The sequence below is a fragment of the Thunnus thynnus genome, chromosome 10, assembly GCF_963924715.1.
Source record: "Thunnus thynnus chromosome 10, fThuThy2.1, whole genome shotgun sequence".
NCBI classification, from domain to species: domain Eukaryota; kingdom Metazoa; phylum Chordata; class Actinopteri; order Scombriformes; family Scombridae; genus Thunnus; species Thunnus thynnus.
Window position 1 is genome coordinate 13,008,769 of NC_089526.1, and position 27,483 is coordinate 13,036,251.

At 39.4% G+C, this 27,483-nt stretch overlaps 2 protein-coding genes across 2 annotated transcripts in view; one reads left to right on the plus strand and one right to left on the minus strand.

Annotated features, from left to right (window-relative positions):
• The first annotated feature begins 598 nt into the window (after positions 1–598).
• On the plus strand, positions 599–7,049 carry LOC137191178 (uncharacterized). Its single transcript, XM_067601059.1, has 7 exons — positions 599–1,081; positions 2,028–2,100; positions 2,514–2,852; positions 3,466–3,568; positions 4,200–4,234; positions 4,349–4,404; positions 4,598–7,049. Exons 1-7 carry the CDS (start codon positions 1,025–1,027, stop codon positions 4,733–4,735), a joined length of 801 nt encoding a protein of 266 aa, XP_067457160.1. The 5' UTR covers positions 599–1,024; the 3' UTR covers positions 4,736–7,049.
• A 10,993-nt stretch (positions 7,050–18,042) lies between these two features.
• grik5 (glutamate receptor, ionotropic, kainate 5) overlaps positions 18,043–27,483 on the minus strand; it is a 91,111-nt gene continuing 81,670 nt past the window's right edge. Inside the window, exons 21-23 of the mRNA XM_067601060.1 lie at positions 25,233–25,361; positions 23,805–23,926; positions 18,043–22,462 (exon numbers count right to left, since the gene is read on the minus strand). Coding sequence (XP_067457161.1) covers positions 21,827–22,462; positions 23,805–23,926; positions 25,233–25,361 — 887 coding nt within the window. The 3' untranslated portion in view covers positions 18,043–21,826. The remainder of the gene's footprint in view (positions 22,463–23,804; positions 23,927–25,232; positions 25,362–27,483) is intronic.

The window sequence follows — 27,483 nt, forward strand, 5'->3', positions numbered from 1 at the left end:
TTGCTGCTGCAAGGACTTGAGTATTTGATCCACCATAATAGAGAGATGTCAATATTTTTACCAGCCAGCAATGATGCAAAGCCTCTGATACTGATATAGTTTTAAATCCACCAACCATAACTCTACAGGTTTCATGCAACTCTATTTGTTTCTCAAACAGTTCTCATCACTGCTTTAGTGTTTCTGCAGAGCAGCGGTTCTCAAACTTTTTCACTTCAAGAACCCTTAAACTGACACAAATTAGACCACAGACCCCCCATTTGATTTGAATCTTGATTTGAAGATTTTGTCTGACAAAATGTTTGCTTTTAAATGTTTTAGTACAGAAAGTGTATGAAACACATGACCAAAATAGTCATATATTCTGTCATTGTGTTACGTGGAATTACACTGAAAATAAATGATTCCCCTTTTTGCTGGGGACCCCTTGGAACCTCCTCAAGGACGCCTGGTCCCCGGACCCCACTTTGAGAGCCACTGCTGTAGAGGACACCATCACCATTTGACCACATGAGGTCAGTGTTTCTCTGTGGATACCATTACACACCAATGAGCAGCAGTGAACGGTGCAGACTACTCATTGCTGAATTATCACAGACTTAAACACGCAATAAAGAAACCACTTTTGATTACGTTTGTATTCCAAGAAAAAGTGCTGCGAGATGGGAAAACACCTCCTGCCGTAGTTACGCAAAAATGTTCCTCTTTTTCTGGGCAAGTTATTTTAATTGACTGCCATTTGTTTTGTTTCACAGCTGTGATTCAGTAAGCAGTTTATAAATCTTGATTTTATCTAAGTTGAAGCTTGAGAATCCTACAGTGAGCGGACAAAACACAACATCAAACACACATTTTACATGTACAGTAGGATCTGAGGCAGCTCGATCATTGTAACGTTGTGGCAAATATCGCGTGTGTTTGAGTCAGTGTTGGTGAGGTCCGAGTTGACACCAATCTGTATGTTCCTCTTTGGAAATGCTCATTTTTCTGTTTGCCACATTTTTGAGACCTGTCGCCACATTGCATGATTTTTCAGTGTTTTCGACTGATCAGCTGGACGGATCTGCCTCTTTGTAACCTCGTAAGTTTCCTTAATGTTGACTTGAAAGCTGCTTTAACTTAACGTGACCAGTGGTGGAAGAAGTACTCAGATCCTTTATTTAAGTACTGCATTTAAAATCTTACCTAAGTAAAAGTATTAAGTAATATCAGCTAATACTCGTTTTGCAGAAAATCGGGCTGTGACAGATATATGATATACATTTAACAAAGTACATTATTCATACTGATGAGTCTAAGCATAAGCAGCCTTATATTGTTGTAGCTGCTCCAGATGGAGCTCGTTTGAACTGCTTTATAAGGGTCATAAGATACATCTGAGGGATCTGGACTCTTGAGATGATAGATTGGGAAGGAAAGAAGAGGAAACACAGTTCTGCAACGTGTATTTGGATTAATTTTTCAGAACTTTTCTTTAATCTTTGTGTTTTTGTGAAATATTGGAGAGTTTTACCTCTTTGGATCTCAAACTGTTATTTATTTGAAACCATGTGAGGTGAATAGTCTGTTTGGTGGAACTGCAAACAACTCATGACAAAGAGACACAAATACGCACTGGTTTTATTTTTGTTGTTGTTTTTTTGTAAGGGCCCGCAAGACAAAATGTTTGGGAACCTCTGGTTTAATCTTAACAATGCAGTGTAATTTATAAGATCATCATTATGTTATTTTATGTAAAATTTCAATCTGTAAGTAACGAGTAACTACAGTTGTCAAATAAATGTAGTGGAGAAAAAAGTACAGTATTTCCCTCTGACATATAGTGGAGTAGATGTATCAAGTAGCATTAAATGAAAATACTCAAGTAAAGTACGTTAAAAATGTACTGAAGTCCAGTACTTGAGTAAATGTTCTTAGTTACATTCCACCAGTGAATGTGACTGACTTTGTAACATTGGTTTACTGTAGTAACTTCCTCAATTGTTGTGCATTCATTCGTATATGTTTATTTTGTCCACACCCTGTAGTTCTGCACAATGAAAATTTGCAGAAAATCACCTTACATACTGCTGAAGTTGATTCACATCACATTATTCCCAGGTAAGACAAAAAGCTTGTTCACAGTGCAAATGTACGTAGGTTGCTGTGTATGGAACATGTGGTGGTTGGCAATATTGTTATGAATCATTTAAATTGATGATTTTAGAGGTTTAGGTGTGAAATTTCTCTTTGACACAATCTATACACTTACAGACACGTTAGAGCCCAGTTCTATAATGACACACTGTTCCTCTATTACTGCAAATATATGTAGTGATGTGAAAAGTACATATGTTTAATCAGAGCTGTTAACTCCATATGTGCCTGAAATAAGATAAAATGAGTTATTACTATAAAGAAAATACAAGAGTCAGTCAAAGAGTGCAGTCAGAGTTTTACAAGACTGTACATTTCATTTCCATTCAATCTGTCTTTCTCTTTCCCTGTCACCATATTACCGTGGTGTTTGGCAGCTCTTGAGGCACAACAAGTCGAAACCTGGCATGAAGTGACTGGATACGTTGAGCGTGATGTCACCCTGCCATGCCCGTTCATCGAACGACCAGGCATACACATTACACAGTTTGAGTGGGACTTCAACCCTCCAGAAGGAGAGAAAATCACCATTATTGTTTCTAGTACCCAATATGGAGTGGTTACTCATAACACTTATCTGAAGGAGAGAGTGGACCTTACAGGACAATCTCTGATCATTAAAAATGTGAAAAAGACAGATGCAGGGTCATACATCTGCAGTGTTTCAACCTTCCCCAATGGTGCATTTGAAGGAACCATCAAACTTTTTGTTCAAGGTGAGTATGTACAGTAACCTAATAGTAAAGTAATATAATCCAGTATTAATTTTGATTAATTTTAGGGAAAAATGCTGGTTGCAGCTTCTCAAAGTGAAGATTTGAAGCTTTTCTGTGTAATACATGACAGTTTTGTATTTTTCACTATTATTAATTAATAAAGAAAATAATTGGCTGATTATTCGATAAATAAAATAATGGGTTATATAATTAGTTGCAACCCTACATATTTCTATACAATCTGCTGCCAAATTAAGATGATTTAAAGACAGTTTTCAAAATCGGTGTGTATCAGTATTGCAATTTGATGTTATAGTGGGTCAGAAACTTGGATCGGCATCTGAAACTGATTAGAAATTCAAAATTGAATTGATGCCGCCATGAGAAAAATATGTCAAGTGTTGTGTGATTAGACGATTGTAAGATATTTTTTCATTTGAAATATTCCTAAAAATGTCTGCACTGCACCAGTTATACTGAAAGGATAAATTCATCATTTATTGTACCTAATAAATAAATACATCACGTCTGATTCTGATATACAATAATAAAAATAAAAGTCCGTGAGGACAGATGCACACAGGGTTGATCACAGTCATGCTTCCTCTCCCAGAACAGATGCCGTTATCATCAGGAGTCATTGCTGCAGTAGTGATCGCCATCATGCTGCTGCTAGTGATCATGGCGGCCACAGTTTACCACATCTCCATGAGAAGGTGTGTGTGTGTGTGTGTGTGTGTGATATGTATTTTGTGTGGGAGTGTAGAAACTGTAAAAAAAAAAAATTAAAAAAAACTCTTCCCAGAACCAAGAGCCTTATGTCACAAGACTAATCATCCATTTAGTACACATTTTTAAAAATAACTAAATCTACTCTGCTGACTCAGTGCTGAAGCTGGACTGAGGAGGAAAAAATATATATATTCAGTTCACAGATGGGTTACATTTGAGGACATTTGTCATGTACATGAATTGTAATGGAATATCAAACTATTATTTCATATTTTAATTTGTGTATTGAACCAGACATTTTGAAATTATTCTCAAGTTTGTCCCATAAATTCACCCCTTTTACTAAAATACATTTAGGTTTCTAACTTGTCACAACCCTTTTTTAAAAAAAAACATACACATTTCTTTAATTTGCTCACTCTTGTTGCAAATATGTTTTGAATATTCAGTCCATCCAAGACGTAAAAAGAAAAACTGTCCTTAATCGGTTCATTTTAACACAATGATTCAATCGTTTCAACAAATAACTGTTTGTATTCGAGATTTCAAGGATTTGGAAGAAAATTCAAAACATTCAGAAGTACTAATCATGGCACTTTTGTTTCCTGTACTCAGATGTAACTCTGTGGTCAGGAACCGTGTCTACATTGGTGAGGATGCATTGCACAAGTTTCTCTTCACCCTATTTCCAAACAGCAGCTGATTTGTTTATACCCTTTGTTATGTGTTTCAGTTCCCTTATCTAATGCGTGTCTGTGTTTCAGATAAAGATGGTCCTGTGATTGATGTGGCCAGGCTATCAGTCATCAGGAGAGATGAGGTGAGCTCAGAGCTGCTTTTAGGCCACATCCATGAAGTTCAGTTGAATTAGTTCAGATAAATATTATCATATTGTTGTTAGGATGTTTAACAGAAAGATGATAGTTGTTTCAACAAAGCAACATGATGATTATGATGATAATACTGCACAACAAAGTCTCCACCATAACACTCTCTCTCACTCTTACTCATAGGATGTGGTCTACTCTGATATCAAGTTCAAATCATCTAGAGAGGTCACTCCTTTATCCAATGACAAGCACACTGAGACCATGCATGCTGATGATGTCACATACTCTGAGGTCGTAATTTTGTGTCAGCAGCCCAAATGAGATGAGGAGATGTACGTTAAAGTGATGATGATGTTCCCTTTCTCACACCTGTTGATCGCAAAAAAAAAAAAAAATCATCAATCTTAAAGCTGCTCTAAATTCCATTTACCATCTTTTTGGTATCATTTAGTGAAATGTGTATCACATCCTGACACCTATCAATGAATCAATAGGCCTCCTGCAAAAGGCACTTGTATGAACAGATTTGTTCATAAGATGCATGTACGAGTGATTTAAGAACATTTGTGACATTCATCAATTTTCTCTGAAGTACGAACAAAGTTTATGAGTGATTATGCCAATGATCACATCTCAGGAATACGCACCTCCTCATGAACAGGTGGCATTCATCAGGCTGAAACAAACAATTTACGACAAGTTCAGGCAGTTTAAGAGAGTTTGTTGAATCTGACATGGAACACACATACAAGCAAACCTCACAGAAAAACATAGGCAAATTTTAGGATAAAAATACAAAAATGTTTTGGCATGAGGGCCAATAGCTTCTAAAATAAAACCTAACTTTTATTCATGCTCCTATATACTGTATTGTTTTTCCATGGGCCTGGTCACAGCGGGGAAAAGATAGAAAATGTAATGTTTATCACAGAGTGAGTGATGCTATTCCTCAATAAAAACAGGTCTACACAACAAGATATGGACACATTTGATGCTGTTTCTAGTTCTAAAAGTTGTAAGGAGGAATAGTACAAGCAGAAACAGTCACATGAAGCTGTTAGATGAAGAGAGCTCTTACTCCAGCACACCTCCAACATGTCATCAAGTTAAACTTGATGCTTGCTTACAGATCGCAGGAACTATCCCTACCGCTCTCTACCACTCAGAAAAAATGTTTCTGCACCTGAATGTAACCCAACAATCGGTATCTCTTTCTGCAGGAGATAGCAGTTATGTAATGGAGACAGATATAGTCTGTGACTATGTGTGGTTCCCAAGGTGTCACATGACCTGCAAATTTGAGTGCTGTCAGTACACCACAAACAAACCAGTACACAAAGTTCTCCTTTGCTAACAATGAAAGGAGGAAGATACAAAGACATAAAAATGTAAGAAGCATAGTCACAAGGGAACTAAGCTCAGAAATTCAAAGGTCAGTCAGCACTTGTGTGCCATGTTAGTGAGTGACTTAAGTTACACCCAGATTCTCCATTTCTACAAAAAAAAAATGAACTGTCTAGATTTATATTTTACTGTGATTTTTCTCAACTAAATTGGACATGAAGGTTTTTCTAGTCAGTATTTGCATGTGAGCTTCATTTAGGGTCAAAGAGTCAAAGAGGAAGGCTGGACTCTTTCAAATTTTGATTTATTCTTTCCTGTGCCTTTTTCCTTAAACTTACCCACAACAGCTTTAAAACAAAAATACATACGGCATAATATAATAGAAACAAAATGTATTCTAATATACTAGTTGTACTGTAGTAGCCCATGTAGTTTCCCTGCTATGACTATGTGCTGGATTTGTTCAAGGAGAACCTGCTGCAGGTGATTGATCAGAATTACGCAGATGTCTTCAATTTTAGGTCTTTTTTGTCACCACAACCACAATCCTTGTACAACAGTCTGATGACTCAGTGGTTTTGATGCATGGTGGACTTCAGACTACTTTTTTGAGGAAAACCGTGGGCCAAGCTAGCTCAGCTCTGGTTAGCCCAAAGTCTGTGCCATGTGAGGCAGAGTTCAGGTGGGGGGAGAGATGGTGAGGGGTAACATTATGGTGAAAATGTCACTGGTAGGGAGGGCCTTTTTGACAAAGCCTTTTATCCTAGCCAGTCTGCTTTTGATCTGTTATGCAGAACATCAGTCAGAGCTACTGTCAGAAATCCTGTCTGTACACAGATGTTGCAGTCTAAGCAGGCATTGTGTGAGAAGGTGACAAAATATGGTTTGCAAAGTTTCGTACAATGCACACCATCTCTGAACATTAGCAACAGTCACTATCTATCACCTGGTGGTTTCATTGTGCATTTCCTGACAGTGTCATTTTGTGGGTGTGAAATTACGCCTGCCACATTCACTCTGCCCTGTCAGAAAATGTGAGAACAAAATCCGTTTGTCACTGTATAAAAATGTTAACTTAAGGGCTCATATTTAATTCTTTTTATTTTTTGATTGTGTTGTGTGAAAGTCTGTGCTTAAGAAATTTTATTACAATCGGTGTTTTTGTGCTTTTGGGTTAATTCAGTCCTGTAGACAGAAATGACAGTGCAGAGTTATGTAAACTGTCCCCATGTATTCTGTAGAACACAACCCTTTCTGTCTGTTGTATAAATAAAGTTGCATTTTCACCTTACAGCATTGTTGGTTTCTAGTGCTTTCATGACAGGAAATAGATGCAAAAGATAAGACAAATGCTGTTTGAAGGGAGTGACAGTCATTCCATATCAGTATATCAACACGTACCTCTCAGACATAGACATGCAAAAATGCAGTTAACTTTCCACTAGAAGCAGAAACTCATGTCACTGAGGTACTTTTAAGAATTAAGCTACCAGAAAGCATAATGAGATGTAATGAGAAATCAAACCCTGAGGACAAAAAACAAGCAATCATGGACATTGTAGAAAGGATGGTATGCAAATTAGTAGTTTCTTGCATTATAAAGGGGTTTTTGTTTGCAAACTCTCAATTTCCTCATGCCTCGCATGCCTATAGTATGTACACACCAGGATCACTGGGTTAAAATTTTACCCGGTTTGGCTCAATATAGCACCAACACAATACTGGGTTAAAGTTACCCAGAAAGCCACTCAAGACATGCAGTTCTTTTGACCCAGTTGTAGTGTTATTTTTTATTTTACTATTGGGTTATTAACCCAAACTACTTGTTGTGACAGTTCTAGCTAGTTAAAGCTTGTTGTGTGTAACACTTGGTCAAAATAACAGTTTGCTACTTATTAAAGTTTATTGTATTGTTAAGTCAGTGATTATTGGCAAGGTCTGGAGAGAACAACTACACAACTGTAAGTCTTTACACAAGCAAATATTGGCATTTCTCAATATTATGTAAACACAAACACTACACTTTAACTGCCATTCTGTTAAACATCACTACAGGCCTTTAAAGACATGTAAAGTTAAATCAAATTCTCTACATTTTTGGACACTACAACAGTTTAAATACTGTGTACTTTCAAACATCCCTCTCCTCTCATCTCACATACTCATCTCAAATATAAGTAAATCTGTGCTGCAGTGTTGTTTACATCAGGTTTTAGCTCGTTAGCTCGTTAACATGCACACAAGTATCCAGGTTTTGATCATTTTCTGGATACGGTGTTTACATGACAAACCTGGTTATTCCTATCCCTGTGTATATGATTCTAACAGTATCCAGGTTTCTGATTACCTGCATCCAATTGTGTCTTGATTCCTCAACATCTCAGCCTCTCATTTCTCTAACAGAGAATGATCAGAAACTTGGATAATGTCACAGTATCCTGGTTTCTATTGGAGTACTGGATGAGGGCTTATCCAGGTTACTCAACCCAGGATTAAGGTGTTTACATGTGCAACACATAACCAAGATAAAAGCCAAAAACCTGATTATAATACTGGTGTTCATGTAAATGCACGCCACACTTACTGCCATTCTGTTAAACACCAACACTAACAGTACAAAATGATTGCAAAATTTCCATTTCCAGGGAGGAAATGAAACTGAAATTTGATTAGCTACTGTATAAACTGGGCTTCATCTTGAACATTACAATAGGTCAGTGCCACATACTGTTTTCTACTTTGCTAATAATAATCATAATCAGGGTACATTCATACTCATAGATACTCTAACTTACCAGGCCAAAAAAAAACACCTGTACTTAGGTGGCATGAGTCAGGGTGCAGTGTTTGTGTTACAGCAATTAATCAACTTACTATCAAGGGTCTGTCTTCTAGCAGTTCCTAGGGACTGCTGTTCCCATTATTCCTCTATCTTTGGCTGTTTTCAGACCAAAATTAGCTCTGCATCCAAAAAAGAAGTTGTTTAAGTAAGTAGTGGAAAGCTTTCAAGATGTCCAGTTTGAATAATACATCCAAATTTGAATGCTTACTAGATGCCAAAACATCACACAGTGGCTTGCATATATGAGACAGGATTGTATAGCCAACATTTTCTCCTCTGTCACAAGTGAGCCAGCCTAGGAGGTCCAAACCCTGTATCAAGGGGAATTATACTCAAGCTAATGATACAGACGTCCTTAAATGTTTATGTTAAATTGAGAGTGTACATTCTCAGTCAGTCTCTGCTTGGAGGATAAGTTGAAATCTCTTTGATGATAATTTGATATATGTTAATTGTGTGATCCTAGAATAAAAGAAAGATTCAAGAGCTTTCACATGCACAACAACAAAGCGAGTGGCAATATTGAAGGCAATGAAATTTGAGTATGAAATGAATATGTACACAAACACACACACACACACACACACACACACACATACATACATATATATATATATATATATATATATATATATATATATATATATACTTTTTTTTTTATGATGTGACAACGCTGTGGTAAAGGTCTGGTTAGGTTTAGGCACAAAGACCACTTGGTTAGCTTTAGGGAAAGATCATGGTTTGGGTTAAAATAAAATGAGAAATAAAATAAAATAAAAATGGCTGCAAATGTCCTGACATCTCGCTAAAAACACCCACCTGCTTTTGTCGGTTAAAATGGGGAGTGGGCATTGGTTGGCAAGAAACTTCCTAACCATCCACCAACCCCTCCTCCTCCTAATAGGAAAGTCAGCTCATATATCACTTTAGAAATGTTGAGATGATACATTTTGTTTAAATTTTGATATGAAACGTTTTGTTGAAATGTTAATATGCTACGTATTACACGTGTTTAAATGTAGATATTCAACGTTTCTGTGGTTTGCAGAAAAGTACAATGCCAACGTTTATTCTGTATATACAGTGGGGAGGTGTGTGTGTGTGTACTTGGTGGGGGATGAGAAAGTGTGTAGGAGAGGAAGAGTGAGAGAGTGAGCAGGAAAGAGAGACTATATGTACGTGTGTGTCTAATGGCTTGTGGATAGAAGTTGTCTCTGAGCCTGCTGGATCTGGCTTTGATGCTTCTATGTACCATTTGCCTGATGGTAGCAGTGAAAAGAGTCTGTAGTTGGGGTGGTTGGAGTCCTTTATAATTTTTCCAGCTTTCCTCATCCAAGTCCTGCATGGATGGCAGTTCACACCTGGTGACACGCTGAGCAGCTCTGATGACTCTCTGCAGGGCTTTGCGGTCCTGCTTGGAGCTGTTCCCATACCAGGCCATGATGCAGCCATAGAGGACACTTTCAATGGTGCATCTGTAGAAGTTGCAGGATGATCATCCTGTCCATGCCAAACCTCCTCAGTCTTCTGAGGAAGAAGAGGTGCTGGTTTACGATCCTCACCACCAACTCAGTATGAGTTGACCACGTGAGGTCCTCGCTGATGTGGACCCCAAGGAACCTGAAGCTGCTGACTCTCTCTACAGGTGTCCCCTAGATGTAGATGGGGGTGTGTGCTTCCTGTACCCTCCTGAAATCCAACACCATCTCCTTGGTCTTGCAGACGTTGACATGGAAATTGTTGTTCTGACAACATGACGTCAGGGCTCTTACGTCCTCTCCGTACGCCGACCAACCGATGATGGTGGTGTCATCCGTAAACTTTGTGATGGTGTTGGAGCTGTGTGTTGCCACACAGTCATTGGTGAAGAGGGCGTACAGGACTGCTCTTAGCACATACCCCTGGGGGACTCTGGTGCTGAGCATCATGGTGGAGGAAATGATGTCTCTGAGCCTCACCCTCTGGGGCCTGTTTGTCAGGAAGTCCAGGTTCTAGCTGCAAAAGGCACTGCTGAATCCAAGGTCCAATGAGTTTGATGACCAGCTGAGAGGGCACAATGGTGTTAAATGCTGAACTGTAGTCCACAAACAGTATTCTCACATATATGCCCCTCTGCTCCAGGTGGGTGAGGACCTGTTTTGCTCGTATGCAAACTGTAAGGGGTCCAGTGAGTCTGGTAGGGAGGAGGTAACGTGAGCCTTGAGCTCGAAGGACAACAGCTATTAACCACCAACGCCAGCTTAGTCAGAGGATTATGGAACACTTTATGGCTCACTTTAACTGAAAATGCTACCGTGACTTTGTGTGTGTAAAGTACGGTATCTGTGGGTGTTGTGTGAAAAAGGGAGGTGTTTCTGCACTCACTAAATCTGTTTTGGTAAATGCTACTCACAAATAAACATAAGTAGTAATAGTATTGCTATTGTTGCTGTTTTTGTTTGCACCATTTGAAGATTAAATTAATTATATTCAAATGTGTAATTCATTATAATTGTTGTATCTTGCAGATCTGAAAGTACAGTAAAAGCATTCTACTTAGCAAGTTTTACCCAAAATGGTCACCTAATAATTTATGAATTATCAATTTAAATACAGTTTCTAAGCTCACCTCTTCTCATTGGGAGACTTTAAAACTCTCCTCTTTCTTCATGGCAAAAGAGGACAGCTCCCTCACAAAAGTACACTAGTAGATTTACAAACCTTTACACACTCTTCCCTTTGTGTTCATCTTGAGATTATTGTGCACAGGTCTGAATCCTGCTTCCTTATTTCACTTCAGAAAGTGCATTTCCACTGGAGCCTTCCTATGTTCGCTTAAGAGCATTAACTCTCATCTATAATTGTGAGTTAAGGAAGCACCACCCTGATGAAGGCGAGATAGCTGGAAACGTTTGGGGAATAAAGCATTGTTTATTTGGGGAGGAGTTGTGCAACTTGTTTAAGTTTGATGAACATGTATCGAAGCTCATTGTTCTGCACTTCGCAGAGTGTGCATTTTCAAAATTAGAAATAAGGAAAGCTCTGTTGGAAGTTTAATCTTTATCTTGGGAATACATGTGCTTTCAAATAAACTTTGAACTCAAGGTTAATTTACTATTGTGAAACTTGAGGTCATATCCGCTGCTTTTTTCCAGCAAGCAACATATCTACTGGTACACTGGCAATCTACAAAGCTATATCTATGCACCTATAAGTATTCCTATGAAGCTTATTAAATTTAAAAAAATCAATCATAAAAATTTTAGTATACCTATGGCAAATTAATTTTCAGTTCCAACATAATGAACTGTGAACAGTAGAGCCCATTGGAGTAAGTAATTGCAATTTTGAGCAGCCAGAACAGCACTGGACCTTTCCCCTCGTTCCATTTATACTCTATTATTCAGTGTTCAACACCAGAGAAGTGCTACTTTGCATTATCATCATATGACCACATGAGGTCCCTGTTGTTCTGGTGCTTTTTGGCAGCAGGGAGGACTGAACCATATGAACAGGCAAATGGTGAATTGCAACTCAGAAAAGAAAACTGAGATTTTTATTAATCCGATAACAGATTGATTTTGTTTTTATTGCCAGTAAAAGTTGTTGAAGATTGGGAATCACTACCTGTTGCAGGCAAGTCTATTTCTTAAAACGCTTAGTTTAATTACTTGCCTGTTTTATTGAGCAAATCAGTAATTGGATGTGCCAAAATTTCCTTCAGTTAAATAAACATTATTTTTGGCGGCACAAAGAGAGACATAAAGTCAGTGCTCCCCTCGAAGGCTTTTCCCTCCAGAAGGTTACAAACCTTAGTGTTTTCAGAAAGATTCGAAGATTTCGGCAGTCAAATTAAATCTTTAACAAAATCAGCTTAAGTACATCTCAAGGCTCAGAGCTCATGTCAAAACAACATGTGGAGAAACTGGTGTGTGCCTTTGTCTCCAGCAGGCTGGACAACTGTACTGGACTTTTCTCAGGTCTCTCTAAGGAAAGCAATCAGATAGATCCAGTTGATCCAAAATGCTGCTGCTGATTCTTAATAAAGACTGAAAAAGCAGACAACAGTTCTCATAAATCACTACATTGGTTGCCAATGTGTCAAAGAATTGACTTTTAAGTATTACTGCTTGTCCATAAATCCCTGAATGGTTCATCTCAGATCTTCTCGGACAGTATGAAGCTTCCAGAGCTCTCAGGTCAGCTGCTACTTGTGGTTCCTAAAGTTAAACATGGTGAAGCTGCTTTTAGCGTCTGTGCTGCTCACATGTAGAACAAACTACCTGAAGATCTCAGACTAGAAACAATGCTGACTACTTTCATATCTAAACTTGAGACTCATCTTTGCCATGGTTTTTAATTCAATTATATTTTTTATCCTTTATGCATCCTTTACTCTTTATCTAATTTTATGTATTTTATTGTTCTATTAACTTTACTTGCTTCTTGTAGTCTTGTTTTTATTTTCATTGTCCTGTTCTTATATTATTTTGCATTTAGTAAAGCACTTTGGATTTTTCCTTGTGCATGAAATGTGCTGTATAAATAAATTTGCTTTGCCTCACCTTGCCTTCATTTGTTTCTTTTGTTACTGCTTTACATTCATGATGAAGCTGCTGACAAACTAGTGTAACAGATTATAGATTGAAGCCTCAAGTAAATGGGTATGGAAAAAGTATCAGACACACCTAATATTATGTTTCTTGCAATTAACGTTTGAGAGGTACGGTTCCTCTTTCCCCAGACGTTGTGATTTTTTTCCCATCCCCCTTTACGTAGTAAGTTGTTCTATTTTCTCTTCTACTACAGCTGATACGAGCTGTGGTTTTAGCTACAGCTGTTTGTGTAATTGTGATGCACAGAATTGCTGGTGCATTGGCTGGTGTATGCACTATGAAAACTTGCAGCAGATCTCACCTTGTACTTCTGTCGTTTGTCTACTTCACCTTCCCAGGTAAGACAAAAAGCTTTAAATTATGAAATTCTGACAACAGCTTAATTAAAATTACTACACGGGAGTGTGGTGGTAGCCTGGAAGATAAAAAAGACTAATTAAAAACGCAAAAGTTTTTTAGAGACTGCTGTGAAACAAATACAACATATACTGGCAAATATGCTGTTGGTTGGAACTAAACGAGGACTCAATATACTCCAGGCTCAATAAACTCAACGGGAATAACATGAACTAAGAGATCGCATAACAGGGCATAACACAGTAATAATAACAATCTGAAAAGGCAGTCTTTTCATCACTTTTGTCTTTGTTAGTGAATCATATTTGTTTCAAAATGTTCTTTTACATTTCCATCTTCCATCCTGCAACTATCAATGTCTACTTTTTTTGTATTTTACAGTTGTGCAGGCACAAGAAATCAAAGTCTTGTCTGAAGTGACTGGATACCTCGGGCTTGATGTCATACTGCCATGTAAATTCATCCAAGGACCAAATAAGTCTGATATTGTGCAGGTTCATTGGGATCTTAAGCCAGCAGAAGGAGAGAAAATTACCATTATTGTGTTTAATGTCCAATTTGGAGTGGTCGTCACTGAAGCTCCTCTGAAGTGGAGAGTGGAATTTGTGGAACAATCTCTAGTAATTAGAGATGTGAAAACAGAGGATGCAGGGTTGTACAGCTGCACCATAGCAACCTTTCCCACTGGTTCATTTGTAGGAACCACCTGCCTTGTTCTTCAAGGTTAGTAAGTAAAGCATTTTTTCACAATCTGTAGCCAAATTAACATTAAGTACAGGTACAGACAGTCTTCAAAATGATCCAAAGTGCCATTTACTGTACTTACTGTGGTAAGTGTTGAATAACATGGTTTGGTTTCTCTTATATAGATGAGATCTGAAATATTTTTTTTAAATATACTGTATACATTGGGGTGTTACCTTGAACTTTGTATGTCTTTTCATTTTACCACTTACTCTTCCATGGCAAATTAATCTACATTTATTGCACCTCATAAATACTGTGCAGTAGGTCTGAATCTGTCATCAAATAATCAGGGTTGTATCAGCACAGTGAGCTTAAATTTAAATTAATTTCACATGTTTTTCTCTCCACAGAACCGATGCAGATGACACCAAGGATGCTCGCATTGAGGATGATTGCCACAGGAATATTCATGCTGATAGTATTGATCATGGCCTCCAAAACTTACATCAATATCATCAGAATAAGGTGTGTGTAGGGATATGCTGTTGAAAAGACAACCCTTCCATTACCAGGAGTGTCACATAACTGAATCTGTAATACTACCCATTATCTTGTACGGTATAAAAGTCAATTTTATATCTGGTCCATTTAAACTGTGAAGCTTTTATTCATGGGTTACACATACTGTCAAGGGTTTATACATCAGAAAAAAATTCCCTTATGAAAGTGCACTATTTTCTTCACTCAGATGTGAGGCTTTGGTCAGGCACCGTGTTTCGCTGGTAAGAACAAATGCACAACTTCCTCTTTTCTCAATTTTTAAACTGTAGCATATTAATTTACGTCTTTTTCAGTTTGTTTCAGTTCCCTTGACTAAAGCCTATCTGTCTTTCAAATACAGGTGGTCCAGTGATGGATATGTCAGCCATCTGTGATTGAAAGGGGTGACGTGAGCTCATATATGGTTTGGCTACATCTCTAATAAAACTGAATTAATTTGATAATTCTGTTAGTGACACAGAAACACGTAGATGATGTCACATACGCTGAAGTGATGGTTGGGAGTTGGAAATCCAAATAAGAGAGAGAGATGTACATTAAAGTGATGATAAGGTTCTCTTTTTGTGTACCTGATGAGGGCAAAAATTACACTTTTAAAACTGCTGTAAGTAAGTTGAATTTACCATAATGTTGGTGTAATTTACTAAAAATTGAACTGAATTACAATAACAGCACTGCAAGCTCCTGACTTTTCATCTAGCACCACCATGAGGTCAAAATTTTAATTTGTCCACCACTCAAGTCAACAAGATAGTGAAGATGTATCTGACATTGGCATTTAGCTCAAAGCACCACTGTGTAGACCTTGGTGTCAATGTAGCTGACTCCTTGTCTTGTTTCAATATGATTGTTGAACTCAGACAGTTTGCTTCTTAGTTTATCCCTTTCTTTGGTAATGGGTGTGTATGAGAAAAAAAACTATCTGGCTGCAATTGATTCAAGATTCCTTTATTGTTACATCCCATTATACAAGTGTAAGAGAGTAAAATTCTTGGGTTTCAGCTCCTTGACATTGCAGCAACAATAGCAATAAAATAGAAATAGAAGTAGCAGTAAAAAATAGTACTAGAATGTACAATAAAAATATAAATGACACAAATAATGTGTAGTGTGTGTAAAATGCTGTGTGTATGTATTAAAAATAGTACTAGAAAAGAAGTCCTAAAAATACAATAAAAATATAAATAATATAAATAATATATAGCGTTTGTAAAATGCTGTGTGTAGGTCCTGCCTTAATAAATGTGCATATGTGTATGTAGTTGTTTGCATGTTTTGCGTGTGTTTGTGTGTGCGTGTGTGTCACAGACAGACAGGCAACAGGCCGTTAGTGTCCATTATTCATCAGCCTGGTTGCTTGGTGGAAAGAATTGTCCCGGAGCCTGCTAGCCTGCTGGTCCGGGCCTTGAGGGTGTGGTAGCGCTTGCCAGACGGCAGCAGCTCAAACAGGCCGTGGTTGGGGTGGCTGGGGTCTTTGATAATCCTGCGGGCTTAACTGACATACCATCCATTGTAAATGTCCTGAATGGAGGGAAGCTCACATCCACTGATGCTCTGCAGCGCTTTGCGGTTGAACCCCATACCAGGCAGTAACACATCCCGTCAGGATGTTCTCAGTTGTGCCTCTGTAGAAGGCCCATAGGATCTTGGGCCCCATGCCAAACTTTTTCAGCTGCCTGAGGTGAAAGAGAAGTTGCAGTGTGCTCGTCCCAGGTGAGGTCCTCAGTGATGTGAACACTGAGGAGCTTGAAGCTGCTGACTCTCTACAGCAGACCCATTGATGGCGATGGGGTCTTCTCCTGTAGTCCATGATCGGCTCCTTGTTCTTATCGACGTTGAGCGAGAGGTTGTTCTCCTGGCACCACTGTGTCAGCTTGTTGACCTCTCTCCTGTAGGCTATCTCCTCGTTGTCAGTAATGAGGCCTATCACTTGTGTTTTTCAATTGTGCTACATGACTTGCAATTTTGAGTGCTGTTTTACCAGAATTCCTGCACAGTCAAATCCCTGGAGGCTTTACAGTGATATAAATTGCCTCAGAGAGGGATTAGCCAAAAATCCAAATTTATGTGAAACAGCACTAAAGCAGCAGAGATTTCTTGCTCAAGTTTGGGAAATAGACAACATAATGGCACAATAGGGGTAAGCAGGCAAAGTTCCTATTTCTGCTTTGCAAACAAAGAAAGGAGGAAGACAATAAAGACAAAAATGTAAAATTACCCGACCAAAAGGGAGCTAAACTAAGTAAAGCAATGACCAGAGTCAACACTAGTGTGGTGGGTCCAATCATGGTAAGAGTTTAAGGCTTTGAGGGAATTTTAAATGCTTACTCCATTTCTGTGGGAAATTAGATTTCCCATGTTTTTTTCTGAACTAAACTGGACATCACAGTGATGTTTATGAGTTGAGTTGTGGTTTTATTCTTGCTTCTAACCTACCTACAGCAGCTTTAAAATAAAAACAAGAATTGCATGTTATAACACAGTACTGTGTTTATTCAGGTACTGGTAATAGCTTGAGTAGTCTTTTATCCTGCCCAGTATTCTGTCTACTTTGGGTCTGTAGTGCAGAACATTTGTTAGTGCTAATGTCACAATCCTGTATGCAGATGTTGTGTCTAAGCAGACATGATGTAAAAAGGTGACAAACATTTTTTGCAAAGTTGTTGCAATGATGCATGCTTTTAGTGAGCATTGCCAACAGTCGTTTTCTGCATCCCCTGACTGTGTCATTTTGTGAGTGTGAGATTATGTCTGTCACATTCACTCTGTGCTGTCAGGTGAGAACATAGTCAGCGTTTATCTGTGTAAAATGATAACTTAAGGGCTCATATTTAATTTTGAATTGTTGTAACGTTGCATCTCTAAAAGAAAAAATAAAGAAAGTTTATACGTTTGTACATACCTCACCGAATCTTTGGTTTGTGGTTCTGTCATGTCAGGAAAGAAAGATAAATGCTGTTTGAAGGGAGTCTTTCCATGTCAGTATATCACATCACTCAGACATGAAAAGGAAGAAAATGCAGCGAACTTTCCACTCGAAAATCAAAGACTTGTTTCACTGTTTGTATATTTTTTTATTCCAAAAGAAGTTTGTGTGTCTATAGGTTTGAACAACAGGGGGATCTTTCTGAGGAACATCACTGAATCTCGTCCCAACACCTCCAGGCCCCCCCCCCCCCCCCCCCCTCACCCACAAGCACACCATAGAACCTCTTGCTCTTCAATAGGAATAATAACAACAATTTAATCATAATATTCATCATCAGTTTTAATAATCCATTTAGCACTAGTATAGAAATATGAAAAAAATACCAAAGAAAAGAACATAAAAGTAAACAAAAAATGTTTGTTTCATGGAGCGACCGTCCAGACACCCCATTTGATTTGTTTTGTGACCCTCCCTTCCCTTTGATATTCATACTAGTAATATTTTGGCTTTTTAGGGGTTGTACCCTCTTCTCACCTTTCCACAATAATGTTTTGCAGCTTATAAACTCTGTCAGCTGATGGTTTAAAGCTGTTGATAGCCACTTAATGGCTACGTGGTGCTGTCACATATCAAGCCGTGTAAATTTGTATACAGAACAAACCAGAGAAGACGAGGAAAATGACTCTGAAGACAAATTTGAAAACAACAAAAACAACCAGTGGGTTTACTGCGTTTGGACAACAGGGGAATCAGAAATGAAGATGTTGTGGATGAGTGTATTTTTGTTTGTGAGAATATGTGTGTGTGTGTGTGTGTGTGTGTGTGTGTGTGTGTGTGTGTGTGTGTGTGCGTTTGTGTACTGTGACGACTTGTGGGAAAGGTTGGCTCCGGTTGCCTTGTCAGCATTCTGAACACAAAGGCAGAAGTAAACAGAAAGAAAAAGACACATCAAATCCAGGCCTGGTTCTGCTGACAGGGATCATTCAGAGAAACAACATAATGTGCGCAAACAATGTTATCATTCAATATCTGGAACACAACAGTGTCAACAAATCTTTTTTCACTGCAGAATGCATAATTTAAGATTGCAATGCAATGCACGCTGAATCAACAATGCCTGTATTTTTCAGGGGATTTGTAAAGGGCTGTACTGGTGGTGTTGCATGTTACCCCACATAATTGGTTTTACTGCTGAATGTGCATGGGTGGGAAGCCGGTGAGGGATCATGTCTTTGTTACTGCTCTCCTGCTGTTTGGTGAGATCTGAAATGATAGCATGAAGCTGTTCAGAGACTCACAGCTGTCAAGAGGTTTTCAGAAACAAAGATTGTGGTACAAATAGGGGAAACTGTCGTTCCAGACAAGAGGTGGAGATAAGGGGGGTGAGATAAACTCAAGAAGTAGGAACCACTGATGTTCAAGAATTGAGAATCAGCTGCTCAAAACATTACATTCATAGAAATTGAACCATAAAAGACAGACAATAAGCAAACATGGACATGAACAGCACGGTGGGAATTTGATAATATCTTGCATTGAAGAAGTTTCCTTTCATCAGCTAACTCTCAAATCCAGGTTGTCAGCGTTTCCTTGAACACAACAAAATACTTTTAATTACAAAGTATACTAATTATAACTAAGGGTGTGTATCAAACCTCCCCCTTAGTTGTGAATTATTCTACAGGGAATATTTTGGGATCTGATTAAGAAAAGGATTCATTGAACATTGAGACCCTGATGAAACAGATTGTGACCTGCAGAAAATGCCAATGCAGCACATGATAATGATGTCATATCAACAACATATCATCCTAGGATTAATAGCCTATTATGTCTATGTTTTAAAAGTCATTAAATTTGTACTGAATATACTGTTTAACTGTGTTACATTTGCTTCTAATGAGACATTTTCACAGAGATGTCTTATGCCGCATTCATGTCATATCGGAATAATCATAATAACGAGATTCCGCTTGTAAATAGCGTTCATGTCAACATCCAAGCCGTAATAATGACTAGGAAACTGATTTTTTTGTTAGCCGACTTGGCGCTTTATAATACTAAATGTGCCTGAAAATCAAGCACAAGCAAAAGACCCCTCGTGTCAGCCAAAGTCCGTTGTCCAAGGTGATTAAACCCATATTTACTGAATGTGGTGCTATATGTTCAGTGCACACTATTTTTGACCAACTTTGTAATCATGTTAACATTTGAGTTGTCCTGTGACGTGAACGCTCGCAAGTTGTAAACATGGGAATTTTTCCCATCTCTACCATCTATCCCATATGAAGTGAATGCGGACATACCACAGACAACACAGCTGCGTGTTTTCTGTGTGATTTAGTAACACCAAAAGAAAGTTATGCAACCAAATATACAGTAACCAAACACAGCTGATATCAAAAAATAAAATAGAGAAGTGCTTTAACAAATCATCAGTAGTAACATGAAGTGTGAAGATTTGAGGGCAGAACATGCAAATCCACCAGTGAATTCCTTTAAGCCCCGGTAACTAATATACTGCAGTGTTTAGACTGTTTTAGTTAAAGTTTAGGGCTGTAACATTAAGAACATAATTAAGATAGATCAGCTTCCCTTCCTAGCCAGAGCGAAAAAGATGTATTTCTTCTAAATCTATTTATCGGTATGTTTTCCTGTGTTCATCCCCCTCCTGAATGAGTCCCCAGCCACCGAGGGGAGTAATTAGACGATCAAAAGCTTGAGACAGTATTGACAAGCCTGTGTTGAGTCTATCACTCTGGCAGGAGCTTGCACTGTGGACGGCCAACTCTGTCTGTTTAACAGAGAGAGGGGAAGAAGCTGCAGCTACAGCCTGCTGGCGAATTAACAAGCCCCTTAAAAGATGCCCAGAATTAACAGATCAGGACTGATCTAATAATGGAAGAAGTTCAGTTAGGGCTCTCTCTTTCAAATTCTGTAGTGTCCTTTTCACTCTCTGCCTCTTTCTATCTCCTCTCTTTCTGTTCTTTTCTATCTTGCCTCTCTATCTCTGGTTCTCCCCCCACCCAGTCTCTCTATCTCTGCTACGCTGTGTGAACAGAGGTGAAAAAGAAGTAAAGACTTGGCAAGCGTTACCCAGGATAACGAGGGACATTAATTTCACATTTCAAAGCCTCTTGCTCTCTCTCTCCCCCCTTTTTTGTGGCTCTCCAATTATCTAATATTGGTAGAAGGGTGCTGTTGCTGGGTACATGGTTTGAATACTTACAGACTTACAGGAAGCACAAATTGTTACATACACACACACGCACAGTGTAAAGAAAGACAGACCAACAGTTTCCTCTGCTACTGTTTGCATTATGTTGTCTTGAAGTTGTTTCATCCACCTTCCCTGATGCCATCCAAAAAGCAGCTATGGGACACAGGGAGGGACACAAAACTCTTGAACACAATTAGCCGTAGTCAAGTTTCTTAGTATGTTATAATCCACCATATTGTCACATATAGTCTTTATTTAACTCTGTAATTCCCACTTAGAACAATGGTAACAAAACAAGAAAAGACAAAAAAAAAAAAAAACAACAACAGGAAATAATTCTCTGGAAGTCTTTTAGTTGCTGTTTTAAATCACTTACGGATACAGTACGTATGTCCTCCAACAAGGCTTCATTTTACTGGAGGGATAGTTTGCTTCTAGGGAAGTGTCTGTGGAAGAAAACCAGCACCTTCACATCTAAAGGTGAAGTGAGAGGGGAGTAAGGAGAGGAAAAGGAGGCCAATGAAAATCATCATCTGGTCATGTGCATTTCCGCTCAGATATGTCCAAACCGATGTTCTTCGGAGAAGATTGCAAAAGCTTAACTGATGACAATCTCACCGCATGCCAGTAGCCTTGTCTGTTTCTCTAGGCCTAAACCTCACCTGGAGAAAGGGTTACAGTTTCCCCTGTTCATTCTCCTTGTAAAGATCGTCACATTTTCTATTGGCTGATCTCACCGAGTTCAACTCGTATTTTTATCTCCACCTCTCCCTCATCTCCCCCTCTTTTTTCTCCAACGAATCCCACTTGTTTCTTTAAGCAGCAGTCACATCACTGGCTCCCTGCAGCCCTCTCACCCCACCCAGTACCTCTGGTCTCAGTCCTGTTCACCCAGTAGGTCTGTGGTGTTGCTGCTCTGTGGAGGTGGAATGAGTCGGGGGGTATGAGGTGGAGGACTGTGGTGTAGCCGCCTTGGGCTGGGCCCCCCTCCACCCTCACTGTCTGTGTTGGATGAAGATGGAGGAGGGGGTGGTGGTAGCCTGGGTAGAGGTGCTGATGAAGGTGGTATTCTTGTTGAGGTTGATCCTATACTGCTGCCTGATCTCAGGCTCTGGATCCTCCGGCACTCCTGGCAGATCCTCACATGGGTGCAACTGCGGGCAGGCAGCATTACAGGGGTGGGGGCTGGGGGAGGAGGGGTGGTGTTGGCACCCAGTGGATCATCTAGGATCCGCTGGGGCCCAGGACCCAGATCGGAAGGTCCTGTCCCTCCTGCTCCACCTCCTCCTCCTCCAGCTCCACCTGTCAGGGGGCCAGCTCCACTGTAGAGTTTGCCGTTGCTGAGGCGCATCTCTCGGACCAGGCGCAGGGGCCGAGGGGCCCCAAGAGCTATGCGGGTGGGGTGACGCAGGGCTGCTGAGCTGCTGAGAGGCCGACGACGGCGCAAGCGGGAGCTCTTTTTACAGGAGACGGCGTTTCGGAACTCTGTGATCATCTCCTGACAGACAGACACCTAGAGGAGAAAAGGAAGGAGGGAGGAAAGAGGGAAAGACGGAAGGGAGGTAAAAGGGAAGGGAAGGAGGCAAAGGTAGGAGGGGCGCCACAGACACAAAGTAGGCAGGCAGCAGAACAAGACAGTGGTAAGGCAGTACATAAAGAGGAGAGCGGAGGGAAAACAAGAAAATTGAAAGGAAACCAAAAAAAGAACAAGACGGGTACAAGGCAGAAAGAACAGACACATTGAGGCATGGTAAAAAAAAAAAGTCGCAAGAGAAGCGAGGGCACAGAGATCAAGAAATGGAGGGATGGTTTGAAAACAGAAATGAGGTGATGGGGGAGGATGTGGAGATGGATAGAGATGGGAGAATATCCAAGGAGCAGAGAGAGTTATTACAATCCAAACACACAAAACACCAAAATGTTGTTTAGTTTATGGGCACTTCATTATGGCACTATGTACTATGAACAAACAGGCAGGCCTGCAAACTCAGGTGCACATATACAAAGGCACACGCACACATACAGCAGCTGTGCACGCACACACACACACACACACACAGTAAGACACACTTTCACACGCACAAATCTTGTTCATCATTCCAACAGCACAACTGCTGTAATTTGCACACATGGTGAAGAAAATGCATCAACAGGTCCACTACAGACAAACAACATTCTCATTCAAATCATAGTAAAAAAGTCATGTGCTCACATAAACAGAAACAGTACTCGTTATCGGAGAACAGACACTGATGGCCAAATGACAGGAGGTGTGTGAGAGAGAGAGATAGAGGGAGACGCACAGTGAGATGGGTGAGAAGTAATCCAAGAATGGAAACGAAGAATACCAGCGTACATGTGAGGCATGTAAAAGAAGATACATCATGACATTTAATGCCAGGGAAAAAGATCACACTACTTCTTTATGCAAGCAAATATTGGCATTTCTCAATATTGCTTATTCGTACCATCAAGTTTAGCTCACAAACACTGCACTTACTGCCATACTGTTAAACACCAAACACTAAAAGGGCACAATGACTTCAAAGCAGGCAGGACATGCAAAGTGAAATCAAATTCTCTATCTGTTGTATAATTTTTGAACACTATAGCAGTTCAGTGCCGCATACTTGAACATTCCTCTCATCTCACATGCACATAACACATTGAACCCCAAATGTTATAACACACACAAACGAACAAACACATACAAATGGAGGCAAAAGCTGAAAAGAAATCTACCCACTCTCACACACAAACACACACAATAACATAATCAAAAGGGTTGGCGGGATGCCATGGGAACCTACTGGGGTGTGTCTGTGGGGTCGGCGAGGGCAGGTATGGGGGCATACCTCATCGGTCTCTGCTGAGCGGCGCGTTGACCAAACAAACTCCATAATGGCCACAAACACGGCAATGATGAGGCCACAGATCAGCACCACAAAGATGCCCCCAATGTTCTCCATGCCCAGACCTGAGAGCAGGCCACAGGAGACGAACATTAATACACAAATAAACAAACACACCTTAAAAAGGCATTTTACATGTGAAAACATTTATAAAATATCTTCTGTAGCTCCGGAGGAGTTTTGGTAAAGAAATAGTTTGACATTTTGGGAAATTAGTACCACTCTCATATCTGTATGATTAACATGAAGCTACAGCTAGCAGCCAGTTAGCTGAGTTTAGCATTAAGACTGGAGACAGAGGGGAACAGCTAGCCTGGCTCTGTCCAAAGATAACAAAATAAATTCACATAAATTCCCCAAAAAACACAACTTGCTGTCTTTACACTTCAGTTTTTTTACCAAGATATTATAAGACAAATTTTTCAAATAATTCTCAGCAAGACAGCATTTTTCCCCAAAATGTCAAACTATTCCTTTAACAAAGCTCCTCCAGAGCCACACAATACATTACATATTACATACAGATACAGTATGAGGTTTCTATCTTCTCATCTAACTCTCAACAAGAAAGTGAAAGCGTATTTTCAAAGATGTTGAACTATTTCTTTAGAGCTGAGAAAAGTGACATGACTTTAGTAATCTCAGGTTGGGTTTGGAGACTACAATGTTTTTTGTGTTACAAGCTGGGGACATGGAGTTCGAGAGATGTGGGTGTTTATCAGTCAGGGTGTCTAATGAAAGATGCTATCGTGTTGCATTATGGGAAGTGTAGGATCCAGTATTTTAGGCGCTCAACCCATACTAGGGACTAAAATCAGGATTTCTCTGCAGCTTCACCTTTGACCAATTCTTTTTTCGAATCTGTGCTCCAACGTTATGTAAGTGCAATATTAAATCACCAGAGTGCTCTTTCGATTGAATTAAAAATTTAAATGGCCCATGATGAAGTGACTGTGTGAATGCCATGTCTGAGGTCCTGAAACCCCGAGATACATTATACAGATGAAAAACCGGGCATGGAGTCTTTACCAAAATCCTTTTTAAAAGAGATTTTCATCTGACAGCAGCAGCATAAAAACCAAGGCTTTTTCATTATCTTTTTCATTTATACAGGTGCAGACTTATAAACACACACACGCACATTTAACATTCACACGAAAACAGACACACTCACACTAATAAAATTCCCATTACACACCACCTGAGATGAACAGATGACATTTGGGAAAGTAGATTGTTCTAAGCACCCTTCACAAGGACATTAAGTTAGGCATTAGCCATTAGCTGGACTGTAGCAGAGAGTGAGGAGACTATTACTGGGGAAATTAGAGAGAAGGAGAGAGAGGAGACAGACAGCTGCGGTCAACTGACCCTTGGCACGGTGGTCCTCCTCTTTGGGACATTGGCTTCCCTCCCACCACCTTCTCTTCAGTATCTCCAGCCTGTTATTCTCCTGCAGCTGGAGGATGGCCAGCGTGATCTCATCTCTGAACGGAGACCCTGGCGGATGACAAGAAAGCAGGATAAGAGTAAGTAGTGGAGGATGGAGAAGGTGAGGACGAGAGAGCCCAGACGAGAGGGTTTATCTCGGATGAGGAGAAAAACCCAAAATGAGGAGGAAAGTGTAAAGAGCAAAGAGAAAAGCAGAAGTAACAGAGAGAGAATTGCTGTTACAGCCTTGAGATGGCTGCGAGTGATCTTATTGTGAGAATAAAGAGAGGATTAGTGAGAGATAAAGAGTGAGATTACAACTAGGCAGCCAGTGGTACAGCTGCTGGTCAGAAAGCACACAAAGCATGTTATGAACTAGATACAGTAGAACAGGCTGGAAGGTTTAAAGGGTCAGTTCATCCGAAATGACAAAACATTTTGTTCTCACTTACACGTAGAGGATTCCAGCCATGATGATAGTCAACAACACTCCTCAATATGCTCAGTTTTTATTGGAGTTATTGTCTAAGAAAAATATAATCCCTCTGCAAACGGTTGATGGTGTGTTCTGTGAATTATTCAGAATAACTGGGACATTGCCGTTGAATTTTTAAATTTTTTTTTTTTTTCAAATTAAACTAACTTTTAAAAACAACCTGTAAAAAGAGCACAGAAACTAATCTCAGATACCACTCATCCAGCCATGTTCCAGCCGCTACCCTCTGGGGTCACTACGACTATCACAATAAACGTTTTCAAAGAATTTCCCCTTACAGAGATCCTGGTAAAGACAAAAGTTATTCACAAAGCATCTTAGCCCTTAAGAGAGCTCCAAAGGCAAAAAACTGTTAGGAGTAGGGAGGATGACTTTTAAGAGGCTTAAGAGCTTCTTAAGCAGAGGGGAAAATGGTGGAAAGACAAAGAGGCAGGAGAAATATTCTCCAAACACTGAATGACAATGAGTTAATGAAACGCTACAGATTAGATCGCAGAGGGATAATGTTTGTGGTTGATCTCATTAGAGATACACTCACATCCCCCACCCAACACAATAACGCTATAATGTCAGCAATGAAAGTGATCACAACACTAAAATATTTGGAAACTGGAAAAAAATTTGGAATTTGCTGGCAGCTGGAAAGCAGCAATCACAGAAATTGAAAGCTGAGCCCTTTTTCCCTTGTTAATATCAAATAGATTGTAGCATGGTAAATAAATGTAAGAAAATAAATATAACAACTATCAGCATGTGAATAGGCTACTGCACAAGTAGGTCTGTGTTTTCATAGGCTACTTTTAAAGTATGACTTACAATTTATTCAACAGAGATGTCCATTACATAAAATAGTATTTATAATTACACCATGTCTTAATAAAGACTAAATTCTATGATTAGGCCTATCAATTTCACTCTCCATTATATGCCCGTTATCATTAAGGGTGCATTTTTCTTTCTTTCTTTCTTTTATTTTTGATCAACCAATCCCACCTTTTAAAAGGATGAGTCATACCTAGCAATGAGGTCAACCACACCTCCTCACTAAGATAAAAGTTTCTGTCTCCTCCTTGCTCAGAGGTGCTCTGAGATTTTTCCTAAATCCCTCCTAAGCTAGGACTCCTTGCTAGAAATTTTTAGGCTAAGTTAGGGGCTCTCTAAGCATATTCTCAGAGTGGTTGTGTTACAGCCCCTGAACTCTTAAGCTCTTAAAAAATCTCCTGTCCTGAATTGCACAATGTGGAACTGTTGTTCTGTTTGTATTTCTGATATGTTGTTTGGATATTTTGGACTCAAATCTAAATTGTGGTGACATGATTGTTGTTTGTGCAATGAACAACATGCACACTAAACTCATGACTCCACCAGCAATTAGTGGTTCAACATTTTGGGGGGATATACTTATTCATTTTCTTGCAGAGAGAGACAAGATGAGAAGATTGATACTACACTCACATCATATGTCTATTAAATATGAAGGCTGGAAACAGGGAGAAACAGCTAGCCAAAGGTAAATAAAATCCACCTAGCAGCATGTCCTAATCTTACTAATTATTACATTATATCTCGTTTGTTTAGTCCATAGAAAAAACAAAGTGTAAAAATGACAAGTCATGGTTTTACAGAGGGTCACATGCCGGACAATTTCTTGGCCGGGCACAGTGACTTCCTGCAGTGTCTGTTGATTGCCAACAA